Source organism: Pogoniulus pusillus, chromosome 24 (genome assembly GCF_015220805.1).
Source record: "Pogoniulus pusillus isolate bPogPus1 chromosome 24, bPogPus1.pri, whole genome shotgun sequence".
Taxonomy (NCBI): Eukaryota; Metazoa; Chordata; class Aves; order Piciformes; family Lybiidae; genus Pogoniulus; species Pogoniulus pusillus.
In genome coordinates, this window is record NC_087287.1 from 18,849,382 (window position 1) to 18,869,831 (window position 20,450).

Consider the following 20,450-nt stretch of genomic DNA (forward strand, 5'->3'; position numbering starts at 1 on the left):
GCTATGCAGGCACCCAGGGCCATTTCTGCTCCCATTATCTTTGCTTAGTGAAGTGAGACTGTTTGCAGAGTCAGTATCAGCACTTTGCTATTTTTCTTTGCCAGTTGGGGAAAATACACTTTTGTTATCCACATCGTTTTGGGTGTGTTTTCTAGAAGTATGTCTAGAAAATAATGACTCTTAATTCCCCCCACCCCTGCTACTCCTTCATTGTTGTCCCCCAGCGCAGGCACAGTGACATGATTGTGCTTTGTCTTTGGCCACGACAGGTGTTAAAACAACATGGGTTTGGCTTGACACATTTTCCTGGCCAAAATCAACCAGGGAGAAGGACAAGAGACAGCCATACATACTGATGATCTGGAGCAGGGGATTGAGTCTGGCATCAGAAGTTTGCAGATGACACCAAGCTAGGAGCAGGTGTGGAGCTGTTGGAAGGTAGCAGAGCCCTGCAGAGGGACCTGGCCAGGCTGGATGGGTGAGCAGAGGCCAATGGGATGAGATTGAACAAGGCCAAGTGCAGGGTTCTGCACTTTGGCCACAACAACCCCAAGCAGCACTAGAGGCTGGGGACTGAGTGGCTGAGAGCAGCCAGGAGGAAAGGGACCTGGGGGTACTGATAGAGAGTAAGCTGAAGATGAGGCAGCAGTGTGCCCAGGTGGCCAAGAGAGCCAATGGCATCCTGGCCTGGATCAGGAACAGTGTGGCCAGCAGCATGAGGGAGGTTATTCTGCCCCTGTACTTGGCACTGCTCAGGCCACACCTTGAGTGCTGTGTCCAGTTCTGGGCCCCTCAATTCAAGAGAGATGTTGGTGTCCAGAGAAGGCCGATGAGGCTGGTGAGGGGCCTGGAACACAAACCTATGAGGAGAGGCTGAGGGAGCTGGCGGTGTGCAGCCTGGAGAAGAGGAGGCTCAGGGCAGAGCTCATTGCTGTCTACAACTACCTGAAGGGAGGCTGTAGCCAGCTGGGGTTGGGCTCTGCTGCCAGACAACCAGCAACAGAAGAAGGGGACATAGTCTCAAGTTGTGCCAGAGGAGGTCTAGGCTGGATGTTAGGAGGAAGTTCTTCCCAGAGAGAGTGATTGGCATTGGAATGGGCTGCCCAGGGAGGTGGTGGAGTAGCTGTGCCTGGAGGTGTTGAAGCCAAGCCTGGTTGGGGCACTTAGTGCCATGGTCTGTTTGACTGGCTAGGGCTGGGTACTAGGTTGGACTGGATGATCTTGGAGGTCTCTTCCAACCTGGTTGCTTCTATGATTCTATATATGCATGGCAAAGCTTTAGCATATGACAGTAAATTCAGCTTTGGTGAGAACTTGGTACTGCTTGCAGAGTGCAGGACAAGTACATGGTGAGTTATTAAAATGGCCTAATTTGTGCAGCAATGAGTGATGATATTCATGCAAAACCCATGCATGTGGTGCAGGACTCCCAGTATGAAAGTGAACAATATTTTTAATGGCTAGGTAACATAAGGACAGAATTAGCAGTTGCAAAAGCAGTGAGAAACTAAGAGGTGGAGGTGGTGGCTGGAAGATCTCTATTTCTGGGATCCTCAATGTGTACTCAACCTTCTGGAGTGCAGATGATTTTAAACCTTCAGGTCTCTACTATTTATATGCCTTAATTTCAAATCTCACCAAATGCCCTCTTTTAAACTGATACTTTTCTTCCTTCCCCCCACCTCAGTCAGCACAAGGGCTCAGCCTGATGTGGAGACTGTCCTCTGCGATGGTAAGTTCACATAGAATCTATGAGCCTCTTTGCGAGTGCATAGGAGCATCAGTGCCAAGCCAGGGTTGCTGTGACTGCTGCCTCTTCACTATGTGTCTGCTGTGTGAAACCCTTGCACGATTGCTCTTGCTTTGGACAGAGGGCTCAAGTCACCATTGCAAATCCACTCCTGGTTGTGGGGAAACTGCTAGAGCTTGATGTGTGCTCAGCAGCGTGGTTCATCTCGTTTCCCTGCTACAGTGGAGGCAGGCGGTCAGTCGCTTGCCTGTTTCTGTGCTCCTCCACCAGCTATCATGAAATGAACAGAATAACACCTGCCTGCCCACCTAGCAGCAGAAGAGCTGATCTTCAGCAGGCTCTCTGGGTATCTGTGCTGTTTAGGCTGTGCAGGCACCTGCCTGGTGGTGATTCAGGACACGGCTGGAGGCTGTGCTGATGGCAGAGCCAGGCAGGCAACTCCCTAGGCAGGTTCAAAGCGTCCAAACGAGACATGTAAAGTGGATGGAGTGAGGGTTTGCCATGGGGCAGGCTCCGGTGCCTTCACATTACTTGTTTCAGCCAGGTCTGTTGGCTTAGAGCCTACTATGAGGTCTAGAGCAGAGGGAGTCAGTGAGAAGTCCTGACTGGTGTTTTTGTGTGCCAGGCAAATGGTTATTTCCAAGCAAAACGGTGTGGAGAAGAATGTGTGATGCAGGCTCTTCTGTTTTGGCAGCAGGAGCATGAAGGGCGAGTGAGGAAGGGAGTCAGCGTGCTGCCCGCGCCCCGGGAGGAGGGACAAGCAAAGCCAGTCGCGATCCCATTGTACAGGATCCCGCACCGGGCACAAGACATGGCTACTGCCTGTGTCACCTCTCACCGCCGCAGCTCATGCCGGTGGAGTCTGCGGAATGGGAAGCGGGCACAGGTCCCGCAGCGGCCAAGGTCGGAGTGAAATGGCGCCCTGGGGTGGCGAGGAGGTGCTACCCTGATTCACGGTGCCAGCCGCGACTCCTCTGGTCATGCAGTCGCGATTCTGTAACCAGGATCACTACGATGGGCAGGGGTCGAGAGGTCCTGGGAGGTCTCGGACGGTCCCGGCCCCGCTTGCGCCGCGCCCCCGAGGGCGCCAGCGGGCCCCGCCGCCGGTCGGCCCCGCCGCCCCGCGCCCATTGGCTGCGGCCGTGCCCTGCTTTGCATATTCACGAGCCCCGCGCCCGCTCCGCTCCAATGGGGGCGCGGGGGCGGCTGTCTCATTAGCATCCGCACCTCGGCTGAGCGCAGAGCCGCCGCCGACGCGGCTCGCAGCGACCGAGTGCCGGGGAGGGCAGGCGGGCGCCGAGGGCAGCCCCGCCGCAGGCAGTAGCAAGGGCCGGGGTGTTCGGCAGCCTGCAGCTCCCTGGGGACCGCCACCCGCCGGCAGCGGCGCGGGCGAGCCGGCCATGGCCGCCCCCGCGCGGTACCTGCTGGGCTGAGATGAGCGACAGCGACGGGCTCTGCGGGCGGTGGATGGGGCAGGCAGGCGGCGGAGAGCTGGCTTCCCGGGCGCGCCGCTGAGGCAGCCCCAGGGCCGCACCGCGCCGACCGGAGCCGCCTTTTTATTTATTTGTTGCCGTTCGTATTTTTTCATCTGATTTTCTGCCAGCCGGTGGAGGGAGAGTTCGGTGCGCGGAGAGCACCAGCGGAGAGCGGCAGGCCGAGCCGGGGGAGGCTGGCCGGCCGTCGGCCGGGGCCGGCGATGCGGTGCCTCGCTCTCCTCGGCCTCGTCGCCTGGGGCCTGGGGAGCTGGGCCGGGCCCAGCGGCGGAGCGTCCCCCCCGCCTTGCCCGGCCTCCTGCAGCTGCGACGGCGACCGCGGCGTGGACTGCTCCGGGAGGGGACTGTCTGCTGTGCCCCCCGGGCTCAGCGCCTTCACACACGCACTGTGAGTCGGGGCGGGGGCCGGGGCGGGCAGGTAGCCGCGGTGGGGCCGGGTGCTTTGTCCCCTTTTTATTTGAGAACAACTCTAATAATGGCGTGTGTATGCATTTGTTGTCGACGCTGCCGCGGGTGTAATGCGGCCGCCCCTGGGGCCGCCGTGCTCCCCGCCGGCCCGGCCCGCGGTGGGCGGCCTGTGGGCAGCGGCAGGGTCCGCCGAGCCGCATGCGGGGCCGGACCCCACTGTCTCGCCTAGGCAGGTGAAGGTGGCGAGGGCCCGAGGCGGCACCTGGCTGCAGCTCTTCGGAGCCCCGCGAGGTTCTGGCCCGGCCCGGTCTGGCGGGCGCCCCTGGTCTCCGGCGGGCGGAGGTGATGCGGGCGGGCAGAGTCCTCTGGAACAGCGAAATGAATTGGCCTCGGTTATTTAAAAGGCCTTGGAAGGTTGGTGGGGTGAGGCGTGGGGAGCTGCCTGCGTTCTGTAGAGTGGGGAGATCCCGGTGGGGTGCGGGCCAGTCCTGGTCGGGGAGGAACCGCCGCCTGCACATGTGTGTGCCTCTACGCGGTGTGTTCGCACGTCAGTTTGTCCTCAGAAACCAGCTCCCGGGCTAGCTGCTCCTCTCCCCAGAGTCAAGGCGTTTTCAGCCCGCAGCCTGCGCAAATCCAGTTAAATAAAGATCTCTTCGCTGTTACAAAATCGCTCATACGGGATGCGTAGCTGAACCTTGAAACAAACGAACGTAAACAAGTCTTGGGAGCTTTACTGAGTTTTGCTTGTGAATGAAGAAAACAGAAACTCTAAATCACTTTTAGCAGTGTCCTCTGATCCTGTTGTAGAGGAGGCACGAACTGGTGGGTCTTGCGTTGAGTTCTAGTGACTTTAATAATAGTTTTAATTGAGGAATGAACCTTTGAGGTTGTAGAGACATGACCGAAGAAGGATTTGCTGCTCTCGGTGTGGTAATGTTGCTAATCCGCAGACCTGTGAAGTTTCACAATAAAACCTGTCAGTTTCACCCCGATTCTCGGCCACGGAGAATTCACAGTCTGGAGCAAGGGCTTGCACGGCCAGGGGTCAGGTCTGCTGCTGCTAAAGCCTCGCTGCATTTAGGAGGAGAATACAGAGCGTGCTACAGCAAATCATGTTTTGTGGTTTCAGATGAACACTGAACTGCTGCACTGTCAAAATACAGCAGTGTTGGGGTGCCTTCCAAAATGTCCCTCTTTTTTACGCCCTTCTTTGTTCGCCTTTGCTTACTTAACATGCAAAGGGAGTCTGATTCTGAGTTACTGGAGGTTGTGTTTACTGCGCAGGTCTCCAGTTTCTCTTACCTGTTTGGATTAGGTTTTAAATCGTTCGAGCTGGGTGGAGAAGGATTGCTGGGCCTTTCGCTTGTGTACTGCGTAGGGAATGGCACAAGTTATGTGTCTTGGCTGTTACCTGTGCTTAGCTGTTTCGTTCCCTTTTGTGCTCGTACAGTGTTCGTGGGAGCTGACTTCGTGGCGGTTTTTCTGTGGCAGAAAGGTGTTTTCTGAGTGGGGTGGGGAGTCAGGAGCTGTGCTCATGAAGCCTTGAACTTGCTGGTGAGCTGTCTTTTCTTTCCTCCACAGATGAAATAGGGAAGTCACCCGCTGTCGTAGAGTACTTGGAGCCCATCTGCTAAAAGCTGTGTTTAAGCACAAGGTTTTATGGCCACTGGGTTGTCTGGCTGCCTTGTAAAATCGGCTAGGTACATCCCTGTGTCTGCAACATGGCATTCATTGTCTAATGGGGACAAGTTGTCATAGCCAACACCCATTAGAGATAAGGTTGCCAAAGAGTTTCAGTTTGTAAGTTCCTCTTCACTGTGCAGGTAAATTTCCAGAACCTGAGTTAATGCTTAGGACAAAAGTGGGAAGAGACCTGCGTGCACTTCAGTGTGTTTTGGCGTGAGCTTTTGTCACCGTTGGTGTTGCATTCTTTAAACTGGAGGAGAAACTTTTCAGCTGTCTTATTCTGTGGCAATGGAGGATACTCTTGGTCCATATTTGTGTTTAGTTCCTGTTTCCTTATTTACAGAAGGAAAAACACGGGTGGCTTGTTGGCACTTCTGCACTTGAATAGTCTCTGTTGTAGTGAGGCCATTGGGATTTTTAGAGTATGTAGAAAACAGTTTTGTACACTTAATTTCTGACTTGCTTGGGCAAGGTATAGTGTTGGCAGAGAAGCTGAGTTGGGTTGTATGGAGGGGGGAAAAAAAGAGAATAAAATCAGCCCCTCAACTGACATGTTTGTGTCATGGCAAAGCGTCTTAGCTACGTGAAGAGAAGAAAGCTTTTCTATGCTTGGTGTCAGGCAGCATAACGATGCCAGGAAATCCCCTTAGCATTGCTACGGGGCTTTTGTCGATTATAGCCATAGCAGCAGAGAGTCCATAGCATAGAGGTGGCTGAAAGAGAGATGCAAGTGATGTTCTGTGATATTAAACCAAACTTTTTTGGCTTTGGGAGAGAGCAACTGAAGAAAACGTTGCTCACAATTAACTTGAACTGGCAGTGGATGAGTTTCAAGGCAGCTGAGAACTGTGGGAGTGGGTTGGTATTTAATTCTTACTATGTATGTTTTCCTGCATTCTTGATTTCTATGCATTAATTTGAGTAACTTAACTGCCAAGGTGTGTTTTTAAAGTGCAGCCATGTTTCTTGGGCATGGCCAGGCAGTAAAGCATATCCTTTCTGTGGAGCCACAAAGCATGTCTGTTCAGATTCCCCTTCTCTTGAGTTCTCCTTCTTCAGATCTTTACTGACCCTTTGCTCATTCCTTGCTTACTGTCATACTTCAGACACAGACTTTTGCTTTTTTTTTAATGTGGAATGTGTGTTGCACTCTGCTGTGTTCATACCTGACTGAACACTGGGGTGCAGGGAGAGAAGGAGGGGAGATTTTATGATCACCAAAGTGCGATGGAGTCACCTGAGGTTAGTTGCATCAGACTAAGCAGCTTGGAAAGATGGAGTTTCTGGTCATGATTTGAGTCATCAGCATGCTTTGAGAGATGGAATTTGACTAAAGAAAGGTGAGTATGTCACCCCAGCCACAGTCATCTTGGTGGAGAGGCTTTTGGAAGGTACACAGTGCTTGGAAAAAAGAGGTGGTAACACCAGATCCAGACCCTCTGAGGGGCTGGGGTGGAAGATAGAGAGTCAGAAGGACATGACCAGGGATAATTACTTGATACTCTTACTGTAGGCAGCCATTTGTTCTGTATAATTTAGGTAGGTGTTTATGTAACTCTTAATTACCAGCTGCCTGTTTTTCTGTTTATGAAGGTTGTGATTTTGCTTTGTTGCAAAATAACTGTTGTCTAGCAAGTTGAGATGCCTATGCAAGAATGTGAAAATGTTGGTTGCTTGTGTATTTTTAATCAGAAGCAGTGTGCTCTTGATCTTTGCTATGCTATTTTACATGCCACATGCTAGCAAACATCCATGGTAGTGGAAGAAAGTTGTTTCTCCTGATTGCCAGTTTGTGAACTCAAATTATAGTTTGGGGGGATTTGACACTTAGGTAAGGCTTGATCAGGAGGCAAATAGCAGATAATTCTAGATAATGACTCAGGAAACATCTTACATGGGCCTGGCTGTTTTAGGGGTTTGCCTGACAACCACGAGGAATGTAGTCCCTCTTCAGTGCTTGCTATTACAGTTTTGGCTCTTGAAATACAGAAACAGTGGAGATGATTTTCCTTCTAATGCTGATTACTTGTATTCCTAGGGAGTAACAATTCCCTGAACTTTGGTTGTGAAAGGAGGGCCTGCTAGACCCAGCTGCCCTAGAGGACAGACCTTGGTCATCATGATCTTTTGTTTTTCATTACTCATTTAACTAATACTGGGTGTCTCTCTGTGTGCTTATGCCTCTAGCTTCATAAGATGTCTGGTTGAGAAGAATCCTTTTTTGACTTGTTCCACATCACTGGTTGTTTCAGCAATTGTAGAATGTTGATTACCTTTGTTTCAGTGCATGGACTGTCTGGAGGTGTCTCACGTCTGACTTGGAGTTAGATGTCCTGCTGTGTTTGTGTATAAATGGCACAATGATATGGTTTTGTCTGGATTCAGGAGAGCTTCCACATTTTTTTTTATGTCGTTTCACTTGTAGAATGGTGATGTAACACATCAGGTAGATGTGAGATGTCTTCTTTTATGTGCACTCTGAACACACAGATGCTTAGCATCCCACTATGGTCAGATAAGCACAGTAAGGACCTGGCAGAGGTTTTGTGAATGCCATCTAGCAGGGTTATGATGATGAAAAGTAAAGATGTCCAGACACGACCTTGAGTCTGGAAAACGTGGCATAATTGCAGTCCTCCTGAGTTTGAAAAAAATCTTACCTAATTAGAAGTTTGAAGGTTTTGCAGCTGCACTGTCCCTTTTTTCACTCACCTATGCTCCATGCTGGTGATGTGATGGCAAGTGAGAAAAGGCCTATTCTGTCTTGTGAAAATAATGCTTTCCACACTGCTTTTGGAAAGATGTGGTCGTGTCATTTTCATGTGAGTATTTGTATCAGTTGGCAGAAGTGTAGTTTTGTAGAGGTCTGTGAAATCCTACTTGATTTTGGCAGAGGCCAGCATCTGGCCCCAGTGGCTCTAGTGGCAGCCTCTGCAGCAGATTTCGCTGGAGGACTGGAGTCTTTGTGGTCTGTTTTAAGCTGGTCTATTGATTTGTCAGTCTTTTTAAGAAGTAGCCACCTTAGGTAGTGCACAGAGAAGTGGAGTTGTTGTTGCTGTTTCAAAGTTTGTTAATTTTTTTTTTCCTTTACCCTTTTAATGTTCTCTGTTGGCAACAGATTTGGTGTTTTCCTCTGTTCCTTTTATTCCTCCCCCCCAAAACTACGTGTGCCCTGCCATAGCATGTAATTTGTCAGGTATTTGGCATTTATGTTGTACGTTGAGCTCATTTGTATCAGCAATATGTCATTTCTTGTTTGATGCTTGCTGGCAGGGGCTTGTAAGTGTGACTTCAGGGAATAAATACTGAGATAAGTCTGCAGCGTGGAAACAAGTTGGACTTTAGTGTAAGCAAGTTTATGCTGGTAAATAATTACCTTTTCAGTTCTGGAGAGGAATTTACTAGTAACTCTCTGCTCGAGAAGGAAATATGGAAGCTGTAATATAAGGGCTGAAAAACAAAACAAACCCCAAAGAAACCTCCTCCGCAAGGATCTTTATTTGTTTTGTATTCTGCATCTAAGCCAGCAATTTTTGCAGAACACAGGCTCTTATTTACCCAGAGAAAATTACTGGCCTAGATTTCAGAAGGGCTGAGCACCCAGATCTCATTTTAGAGGGCATGGGAGCTGCAGGGTTCTAGGAGCATCTCTCAGTGTCAGAGGCCTTCCTCTCCCTTCTCTCAGCCACCCTCATCCTTGTTCCTGAAGGTGGTCGTCTTGTTGGGTGTTGGCAGGAGCTGATGTTGAATCGTGTTTGCATTCAGGACGATTTGCAGCAGCTCAGGTTTGCCTGCTCCTTGTTTTGCAAACGAGCAAGGGAGTGAAATGGATGGGGTTGGTTAGCTTCAGCATGGCCGCATGGGACTTCATGGCCAGCAGTTATTCTATTAAGGGATGTATGTGTTTCAGGCAGCAGCTTTGTGCTGCCAAGTTGTGGTTTTGGGGTTCTTTATGGAAGAAGCAGAAAGTCAAAAATAGCTTGAGGAAGAATGTGAGAGATCTGTTTGGTGCTAGAAATAGAAGACAAAGGTAGGAGAGGTTATATAAGAGAGGGTAAGAGGAGAAGGGACCATACCCATTTGGAGAAACCTGTAAATTGCAGCAACAGAGATTTAAATGTTACGAGACCTTTGCTAACAGAAGTGTCCACAGCATTTTGTGAGCTAGAGGTCCCTGGCCATCCTTGCCACCTGCTTCAGTGGTGACCTAGCATTTTGCTGCAGGAGAACACTCCTTGTGTTTTTTTCATACCTGCCTTTCAGGCACCGCTGCAGTTTTTTGATAAGGTGTTCTCAAAGCTTTGATTTGAAAATGAATTTTTGGTCATGTGGTGTTGGTTCTTAATGCTCTACCACCACCAGCCTGCCCTGCAAAAGGCTGTTTTCAAAGGTGGAGGCAGCTGTTGGCATTTTTTTACTGATAGGCAACAGGCTCAGCAGATGCAGAATTGCACACAGCAATGGGTGTCACAGGAGAGGAAGACCTTGGTGTTGTTAAATATTGTCCTTACTATAAACATGTTTGAAAGCCTTTGTGTCAGAATTAGGCCCAATTTTGTGTTCCAACTGCAGCTGATATGTCCAAGTGGGAAAAACCTAGCCCTGGCTACATGAGTGCCTGGAAAGCGTAATGAAATCGTGCAGAAGTGGCATGTGATCTACCTGGCAAAACAGTTTGACCTTTTTGCCTTTTTTGTTTTCCCAGTGCTGAGTTGCTGCAGCTGTCAGTGAGTTTCACTGACGCTGCAAGCTTCCAATATTTCCAAATCATATGTCATTTCTTTAAAAACACATAGCTGGAATAGCAGAGTGCATTTTATTGTACTGTCGAATGATTGAACCGTTACAGGCTTGTGACGGGGTCATAACTTTCCACTTCCCAGAAGCATATTACTGTGGCTTAAAGATTAGGAGAAATCAGTATTTCAGCTTCAGCACATTCTACATAGAGCCAGGCAGCTTTCATTATCATTAATAATGCCCATCTTTTGCAAAACAACAGGATTATAGCAATCTCAACAACGAGTTTACGTTGGGTGTCTGCAAATGGTTGGATTCAAAGACTTGGCTAACTAATCTGCTGCTGTAGCATGGCATACACATGTAAATCCTATTGCTGAAATCTGATGCTTAGTGGGCATCAGTGTTATTTTGTGGTGTGGTTCAAATCTAATATTGATAAATACCCAGGTCATTAAAAATGGATGATTTGTAGCATCCCCTTAACTTGGAGCAATCGGTGGATTTGAACGACTCAGCCTCGTGATTTTGGCACAGTGGAGACACAAGTGAAGTAATCTTTGAGCCTGATATTTTTAATCTGAAGTTAATAAAATAATTAAGTTGAATTTTTTTTTTTTGGTAGGAAAATTACTCCAAAGCTGAAGAACTTTTAGTTTAAAAGAAAGTAATTACTGTATGCTTGGCATTTAAAATCCAGAAGGAGCCTCAAACCATCAACACGGTCTGGAAGAAGGGATAGAAGTTCCTCAGAGGATGCTGTCTTTGGGGTAGAAAAGAAGTGGTTTGTTGGAGTGTGTGTGTTTGGTGTTGTTTTTTTTTTCCCCAAGAGAGCAAGTTCTAATTCTCTATCTTGGAAAAAAGAGGAATTAAAATCCAAGGTCAGGTGAAGGTGTTATGAGCACTCTGGAGAGCACCCTAAGGAGTCAGACCCTCCTAGAGTAAAGAGCTGTCTTTGCAGCTCCCAGGGAGCATTAGCTTTCTGTAAGACAAAGTTGTTTAAAAACCCATGATGTGTCTCCTCCTTTCCTTTCTCCCCAACCAATCCTGAAAGAATGCTAGGTCTTGCAGGGACTTTGTTTTTTTTTCCACCCTAAAATCTGTGAGCAAATGTGTTTGGATTTTTAAATGGTACACAATTAGCAGTGAATCATAAATGGATGTGCAATTTCAGAGGTATGCAGGGGAGGCCTAAACCTGTTTAATTTAGCTTAATAAGGCTGCAAACTCAGTTGTGTATTTTATAACCTCGTTCAGTGAAAATGTGTTTTTGTTTGGGAGCTTTCCCATTACCTTCTTGACATCTGCATGGTTAGGGATGAATAGCCCCAGCCGGGAGAGCGGTGTGGCTGTGCTTTCAATAGGCGTGTCGCTGACAAAGGAAACATATGGAATATCTCATTCCCCTCTTGGCAAGCAGTGTCCAGGGCTGGAAGGGCAGAGGGCTGGGGGCCTCAGGCTTCGTGAGCTAGCCACGAGGTTTGCTGTGAGCCATCAAAAGGCCTTGTGTGTTGCATGATGCTGTATTTTGCCATGGGACCAAGACCCCAGATGTAGAGTGCAGCCATTTAACTGTGCAGTAAAGTTCACTTTCTTCCCTATAGGTGAGACTGAGCCATGTTTTTACTCGACCATTTGGGCGCTGTGGTGCTTGGTTTTTGGTGTTCAGTAATGAAATGAAATAGAAATAGTGAAATAGAATCAACCAGGTTGGAAGAGACCTCCAAGATCATCCAGTCCAACCTAGCACCCAGCCCTATCCAGTCAACCAGACCATGGCACTAAGTGCCTCATCCAGGCTTTTCTTGAACACCTCCAGGGATGGTGCCTCCACCACCTCCCTGGGCAGCCCATTCCAATGGCAAATCACTCTCTCTGCCAACAACTTCCTCCTAACATCCAGCCTAGACTTCCCTTGGCACAACTTGAGACTGTGTCCCCTCATTCTATTGCTGGTAGGTGCAGAAGATAGGAGTGCAGATGGTAGTGTCCCATTGCAATGTTCCTTGATGCCTGTCTCCCTCTCTGCCCATTGTTTCTCTTTCTCAGAGCACAAAAAGGGACCAACTTTTCCCTGTCATCCCAACAGGACACCACAGTGTGTTACCTAGTGAATTGAATTTGGTTTTTCTGCACTCAGAGCTTTGGGTTTGTAGCAGGAAAGCAGAGATGGTCTACTCGTCTTGCAGCACCACCTTGGGAGAGAGGATGATATGCATCAGGGGAGGACATTTGGGGGAGCTTGCTGCTCCATGTTGCTTAAAAGGATTTGATGGTGACTAGCTTCAATCCTTTCTTTGTTACTAAAATGTTGTGTAAGGAATGTCCTGGCTGTCCTTTTTAGACTTTTCTTTTCATATGTTTTTAAAAATAACTCTCCAGAGGTTTCCTTGCTGCTTTTCTAAATGCTGACCTCAGACAGTTAGTTTTGGATGTAGTTAATTCACCTTGAAGAGCAAAGGGACTCTGAAACCTATGACTTTGGTGGGTGCTCTCCCTTTGGGGCAGAGAGTCTTTCTGTGTGGTGTTCTGTGCTTGATGGAGTTGGTGAATCTGGCCTTCACTCAGTTCTTGCACATTAAAGCTGTGAAGGAGCCATCTTCTCTTTCAGGTGCTGTGGTTGAAAGCCCTGGAAATGTGTTCTGTTTTTAATAGGGTAAACCTTGTCCAGAGCAGAAAACATGCTAGCGACTCTCAGCAGTTCTCTGAGCTGCTCCTGGAGATTAGGAGTCCTTGAACTTACTTGAGGGAACCCTGCTCTGTTTAGACATAAACACATCCATCTCCAGACTTACATGTTCTCTAAGGGAATTTTGCAAAGCTGCTGCCAGCAGCAGTCTACAGACACACTTCCACTTGCAGTTTTCACCCAGGTGGCCATCCTCTTGAGGGACTAAATGCTCCCCGTGATGTGTTTCCTCAGGATGGGGTCTTTGTGACCTTCATGGAGTTGGGGAGGGAAAGCTGAGCTGGAAACAGAAAAGGAAGTAGTCCTGTGTAAGGGGCCCTATGCTGAGAACACAGCTGCTGGTGGTTTGGACCTGTCAGATTTCTGCTTTGTGGAACTTTTTTTACTGCTGTTGATTTTAACACTTGGGGGAAAAAAAAAAAGAATGTGCTAATATTGACCAAACTGTTAATATTTTACAGAACTAGTGTGAGTCTTGCTATGTGTAGAATATCCATGTCTTCTCCAAGGGCAAATCCAGCTCTGGGTTAAGTGTTTAGTGAGGACATCAAATCTCTTCAGTACCCAGGTCAATTAATCATTTATGTAGAATTGATTTGCTTCTACTTGACATCTCATCTTCAGAAACTTCAGCTGGTTTGTTTACATCTGGGTTTTTTTTAACCTGCTTCCTATGAAGACAAGTTTCTAGCTTCCAGACCAAAAATGCATAATGTCTTGATGTTCAGGAGTTCTAAGCAGGGTTTTGATTTGGTTTTGGGATAGTAGGAATTATTTACAGCCTTAGCAGAAGCCTCTGCAGTTGTGCAGCAAGACCAGTTTTCCTCCTTAAAAATACTTTTTTTCAACTAAGTAATTATGCTCATAAAATCCAGAGCATGTTCAGAGAAGAAGCTTGTTGTTTGAACAGCAATGCATTAGAAATCCTGCTCATCAGTGGGACTGCTGGCACTGTTTTCACTTGACGTGACATCATTTTGTTTCCCTGATAACTAACTGTCAGTGGGAGAAATTCTGTGACATACCTCAGCTTGATGCATATTTGCAAATAACCTGGCAATTTATCTCACCAAATACAGTCCTCGTTTCCTTCAGGCAAAATCATAGAATCATAGAATCAACCAGGTTGGAAGAGACCTCCAAGATCATCCAGTCCAATCTATCACCCTGCCCTATCCAATCAACTAGACCATGGCACTAAGTGCCTCATCCAGTCTTTTCTTGAAGACCCCCAGGGACGGTGCCTCCACCACCTCCCTGGGCAGCCCATTCCAATGCCAGTCACTCTCTCTGGCAAGAACTTCCTCCTAACATCCAGCCTAGACCTCCCCCGGCACAACTCGAGACTGTGTCCCCTTGTTCTATTGCTGGTTACCTGGGAGAAGAGGCCACCCCCCACCTGGCTACAATGCCCTTTCAGGTAGTTGTAGACAGTAATAAGATCACCCCTGAGCCTCACCTGGTCTCATTTGATTCAGTGCTGTCATAAACAGACAATAGTGGAATGATAACAGAAAAAGATACTCCTCCTTAGTGCCATTTATCAGTGAATTGGGCTCAGCGGATTTGTGTCTGGCCTGATTTATTTCACTCTAAAAGAGTCAGATGGATATTGTAGGGAGCTTCACTGTTTTGCCTACCAGTTTGTCCTTGGGCATCTTCAATGGGAGCTTCTGTGTCATCTCTGTCCTGTGAGTGCCTGGCAGGAGGCACAGCTTGGTTCTTGCTCCTCATCTGCAGTTTGGCGCTGGGAGGCTTTTCTGTGTGAGATCTTTGGGTGGGCTGGGGGAGCTTGGTACCTTTTGAGCCTGCTTGCTGTCTTAATGTCTGTGCCAGGCTAATATTTTGTTGCCTGTGTAAGCTTTGTCACTCTCATTTACAAATACTTTCAACTGTAAGGAATATAAGGAGCCACCAATCGCCAAGCTGAGCAATTCTGCCATGCCAGAACTGTGAACTTCGCTTGTGCCCGTGCAGGCCACGTACCTGTGAAAGGGCAATGTTTAGTTCAGGTGCTTTGTATCCTGGTGACTCTGAGATGTGTACTTGACACCTGGGGCTTGGACATCATGCCTGCACTGCTCTATAGCTTGGCAAGCCCTTCTGGTTTGGGGCTGGTTTACAGAATACTGTGCAAATGGGAGCTTGTGATCATCTCTGTTTTGCTGTGTGTGATAAACCCATGTTATGCTCACTGGACTCCTCTCCGTTTGCTGAGCCTACAGCTGGACTTTGAGCTGTTTTCTGCAATCTTGGGGTGGTAAGTATTAGTCATGGCAAAAATGGATGTGGAGTCACCTCCATGGAGCTGGGTCTGTTGAATGGCTAGACAAGCAGCAAGTAGTATTCTGAACTTCAGCTGGCTTTTTAAAACAAGAGCTCGTGCCTTTTTTCCTGCCCCGTTTGGGTATTGCCACGTTCAGGACTGATGGCAGTAATGAAGAGTTATCCCAGAGTGCTCGTCATAGAAGAGAATCAACCAGATTGGAAGAGCCCTCCAAGATCATCCAATACAACCCCAGCCCTAGCCAATCAAACAGACCATGGCACTAAGTGCCCCATCCAGGCTTGTCTTTAACACCTTCAGGGACGGCAAATCCACCACCTCCCTGGGCAGCCCATTCCAATGCCAATCACTCTCTCTCGGAACAACTTCATCCTGATATCCAGCCTAGACCTCCCCAGCACAACTTGAGACTGTGTCTCCTCCTTCTGTTGCTGGTTGCCTGGCAGAAGAGATCGACCCCACCTGGCTACAACCTCCCTTCAGGTAGCAATGAGATCACCCCTGAGCCTTCTCTTCTCTGGGATAAACAACCCCAGCTGGTAGAATATGGGAGTTTCACTGATAGCTCCTGTGTGACCAGTTCCTGCTTGATGTTTGAAACCTTGGAGATGCTTGAGAAGCTGAGGACTATACACAGTGTTTATGATAAATGTACCTTTTCCAAATAACCCCACTTCTTTCAGAAGGAGGTACCTCAGTGCTGTTAGAAGAAAAGGGTAAGTCTGTAGTGCATAGAATCGCTCATCCCATGTGCTAGTGAGTTTGAATTGTTGGTGCCTCTCTTAAACTACTGTGCCAAATTGAAAAGTAGCTTCTGATTGTAAGAGAACAGGTGAATTGTGTAGTGAAGATTCAGGGGTATTTCTGTATACGACCATTTCCAGTGTTCCAAAGGTCCTTTGCATCTCTGATTTTAAGAAAGCAGCACATGCTCCAGGGTTCGAGCCCTGCCTTTACATTTGCATTGCAGCCCAAGTCTTGATCTATGATAGTGGTGAGGTTCCTGCCCAGACACCATTCTGTTCAGCCTTGTGATCAATGGAAATCTGCTGGTGTGTAGAGATACCTAGCTCTGAAAGTTCATCTATGGGCTTTGAAATTGTGTGGAGACTAGTTAGAAAGTTTTAATGTTTGGTAAAGGAGACAGGAGAATTCTCAGAGCACAACAGTGGTTCTTTGGAGGCTGAGAGCATATCTCTTAGTAACTCAGGGCTGCAACGTTATTAGGAAGGCCTTGAGGTCCTATTGTGCTACACATTTTGCTTCTCTCCTTTTGGAGCTCAAACACACAAGCGTGGCCTTAAATGGGATTGTTTCCTAACCTGTCATTATGAAGCAGTCTCATTTTGGTTTAGGTCTCCCCAAAGTGCATCCATCATTAGAAATACAGAGTATTGCTCTCTATTTGTTTTACATATTAAAAACAGTAAGCATGTCCAGTGTATTTTCAGAGGATATACACAGATCTTCTAATAAGCTTCAGCAAATAATAGCCAAGAGTGTAAGAAACTAAAACCGCACACAGCCCCTCTTCTGATGCTGCCTTGGCAGCACCAACAGAGCACTGCTGGTGTCTTTTTTCCCCCCAGATACGCAACTCAGAAGCTCAGGAGGAGATTCTGCTGCAGGTTTTCTTCAGCAGCTTTTCAGGGTTGTGCAAATTACTTTCATTAAGTTTTTACACAATAGCCCAAGGCTTTTGAGGAAGGACTAGACCAGGCACTTACCACACTTCTTCCCATATGTTGCATTCGTTTTGACAAGGCAGCTTCCACAGTTCAGTGATGGTGGATGCACCAGAGACATCTGAAATGCTGGAAATCTTGGTCATGTTTTAAGCATTTCTCAACTGGTAAAAAGATAGTATCTGCAGAGAGGTTAATGAGCAGTAAGTGAACTATGTTGGATCCAGGCTTGCAGAATGCAGTTTAACTGCTTTAGGTTTCAGCACAGCACTCTCTTAATTACTCTGCCATTGGAGGGGTACTTGTGCATGTGTGCGTTTATCCTAAGAACCATGAATGAAGTTTGGGCATCCTACCTTCATGTTGCTCAAACAATCCCACTTCACATTATCCCCTGCCTTAATTTCCTCTCAAGAAGACTGTAGATAGGTCTTGGTATGGCTTGTACTTGATGACTTCAGTGTTCACTTCCCCTGTGTGATTTAACGTGCACAAGCTTAACTACTCTTTTCTGGCCTAAGGAGAGATTTCCTTCCAATAATTACCTTCACTGCCCTTTACCCTTCTGCACATTAGTTTGTTTGGAGAAACGTAGTTGCCCAGTAAGCAACTCCAAACAAGGCAGTGCCTGGAGCTTTCTTGGAAACATAATTTATACCCTTTACATGGCATGTTAAGCTTCAGTTTGCTGAAACTCAGCTACAAGATGTACTGAATTAGCAAGCTCTGGACATTTCTTCCTTAAAGATAGCACAAGTTCAGCAGAAAAGCACCAGTTTGCACTGCAGTTTGGTACTGTGGTGGGGCAATACAGGTAGAAAGGAAAGGACATTTAAGTTGGCAGAAAAACTCAACCAATTCTTTTCTACTAGCAGCTGTTGTTTAGTCATACACTATTTAAATGTCAAAAGAGAATGACTCCTTATGAGATGAGTGTGATGCAATGCTGCCAGACTGATTGCTTCTGCGATAGCAAAGAAATACATATTTCATCTTGTGGAAGTTTCTCAGGATTGTATCCTCCTGTTTGCTCCTCAGTCTGTCCTTTGTCATATGGAAGAAAGAAAAGATGAGTTGTAAAGTCCCAAAGGAGTGAAGTGCATACATTCTTGGTTAAAGTCCTTTTTGTTGTAAGTTGACAGTAGAGGAGATAGGATTGATCATTACTTGGAATGGATGGTGCATAATTAGTTCTAAAAGCCTTGTCTTCTGTCATATGTGAATCTATTATGCCATACCAAATGCAGTCCAATACACCAAAGAGATGGGGATGCTTCTTTCTCTGCCATGTTTACTGTAAATAGTCCTTACATTATTCTAACTCTTTTTGTGGTAAATGTAATGAAAAGCAGCAAGAAGTTCAATTTGTCTTAGACCTCTGAGTGTTTAGTGCTCTTATTAAGATGGGATAATCGTTTACTATTAATGGCACAGTAGGTAAATATATCTGCAAAATCAACTGTCTTCATCTATGTGGAAAAAAAAATGAGCTGTTTTGAACATGCCAGAGCTATGTATATTTTAAATTACACTGCCTTCATTATACCCTGATGTTTGCTTAAACACAAACGAAGAGAGATCATATTTTGAGTGTTTTCTTACCTTTTATTTTAAGGTAGTCTGTTGGAGCTCTAATTTCTGATCCATTGCTTGTACCTCAGCTACAAGTTAAACTAAATGCCTGCATCTGGTTTATGCTTTTTGGGTTTGATAGTGTATAAAAGATACGTTGGGATTTATTGTGGGGTCTGACACTGTAGTTGCAGAGCTCTGCTTTGTTTTTGGGAGCTTAAATATTGATCTTAACCAGGTGTATTAGCAAAAATGAGAAGATAATGTGGCTTGCTAGTTTCAGTAAAAACCTTTTCACCCTCTGAGCTTTCAGGGGGTTAGTGGCTTTATTTTTAGTGGTATAGGCAGGATTTTGCTGCTGTTAGATTGGAAAAACTTGGTGTATTGATGATAGTGAATGATGGAGCTGGTAAAGGGAGGAAGAGAGTGTGAGTAGCACTAAGCTGGCTACATTAGGGCAGGTTTTGAGCCGCATGGCAGGTTTTACTGGCCCCAGTTTACTGATTCAGTAAAGCCCATAGTCTTTCAAGGCAGAAGAAACCGGACTTCTTTGAAACAAGTGAGAACAAGAAAAACCAGATCTCTTTATTAGTGGAGCTTGGGAGGGGTATTCTTTGTCCACCTTGCGTCCCTTACAGTTGTTTTCACTCAGACCTAGATTTATACATCCAAAAGGAATTTACATTGACTGATGGCCTTTAGCTAAGAGCTAGAGTGTATCGCTTTGCCTATTGGAAAGCTGTGATGAAGTCAGAATAGGTCCATGTTTGTTGGGTGGATAAAGCCAAGGAGATAAGGGTTCAAAAGCCTGATTTTCTCCTTGGAGTTCATCTGTGACATGCATGTTACTGGGAAAATGCAGGTGCTAGTTCTGTCTGCAAGCGGGCCATAGAATCATAGAATCAACCAGGTTGGAAGAGACCTCCAAGATCATCCAGTCCAACCTAGCACCCAGCCCTATCCAATCAACCAGACCATGGCACTAAGTGCCTCATCCAGGCTTTTCTTGAAGACCTCCAGGGACGGTGCCTCCACCACCTCCCTGGGCAGCCCATTCCAATGGGAAATCACTCTCTCTGGGAAGAACTTCCTCCTAACATCCAGCCTATACCTACCCTGGCACAACTTGAGACTGTGTCCCCTTGTTCTATTGCTGGATACCTGGGAGAAGAGGCCACCCCCCACCTGGCTACAATGTCCCTTCAGGTAGTTGTAGACAGTAATAAGATCACCCCTGAGCCTCCTCTTCTCCAGGCTAAACAGGCCCAGCTCCCTCAACCTCTCCTCATAGGATTTGTGTTCCAGGCCCCTCACCAGCTTTGTTGCCCTTCTCTGGGCATGTTCCAGCACCTCAACATCCTTCTTGAATTGAGGGGCCCAGAACTGGACACAGACATAAGTAGGTGGATTACTTGATTGCCTTTTGTGGGTCGCTTACTTTTCCAACACACTGTGCATTAGATGTGTTTATAGAAAAAAAAATTGATCCTGTGTGCATGATTACACTTGACAAGCCTTAATCTGTGTTGCTAAGAGTGTGGGCTGGATAGCTAACGTGGTAGGTCTTGGTTTTTCATGTAAATACTTGTAAGGTTAGGCTTGCCTTCAGTATGTTGGGTTTTTTTTTCTTGACAGTTTAGTGATTAAAATTTACTCAACTTTAAATAGGTGTAGTCATGTAAATACTGAGAACGGAGTTAATCTGAAGAGAACTTGCTCTTTTCAAGCAAGTGACTAGTAATAAGTGCTCCCTTGGCTCCTTATTTATCATAGTAATCCATGCTTATCAGGGTTTGGGGTTTGCGTGTGTGTGTCTAAGAGTTTCTATGGAAGATTCTGTTGGCGTGTATGCATTTACCTTAAACCACGCGAATTTGTCCTCCTAGCAAGTGGTGCTTGTTGAAGAACGCTGGGTGGGTAGGCAGGCAGCGCAGGGAGAAGGATTTGAAACGATTGCTTTTCTCTTTGCTCGGATCGGTGTTAGCAATAAAAACGTCTTTGTTCCGTTCTCTCTTTGTGTTGTGTGAGGTTTCTGTCAGTCATAAAAAGGCTATTCCCCTTTTCTTGCACGGGAGAGAGCATTTTGGAGATTACCAGAGCCTCAGCTTGTGGTTCTTTGACGTGAAAAATACACTCTGCT

General features: G+C 46.9%; 1 protein-coding gene across 1 annotated transcript in view; it reads left to right on the forward strand.

Moving 5' to 3' along the window:
- The first annotated feature begins 2,958 nt into the window (after window positions 1-2,958).
- LGR4 (leucine rich repeat containing G protein-coupled receptor 4) overlaps window positions 2,959-20,450 on the forward strand; it is an 84,880-nt gene continuing 67,388 nt past the window's right edge. Inside the window, exon 1 of the mRNA XM_064163856.1 lies at window positions 2,959-3,631. Within this exon, the coding sequence (XP_064019926.1) occupies window positions 3,447-3,631 (185 nt within the window). The 5' untranslated portion in view covers window positions 2,959-3,446. The remainder of the gene's footprint in view (window positions 3,632-20,450) is intronic.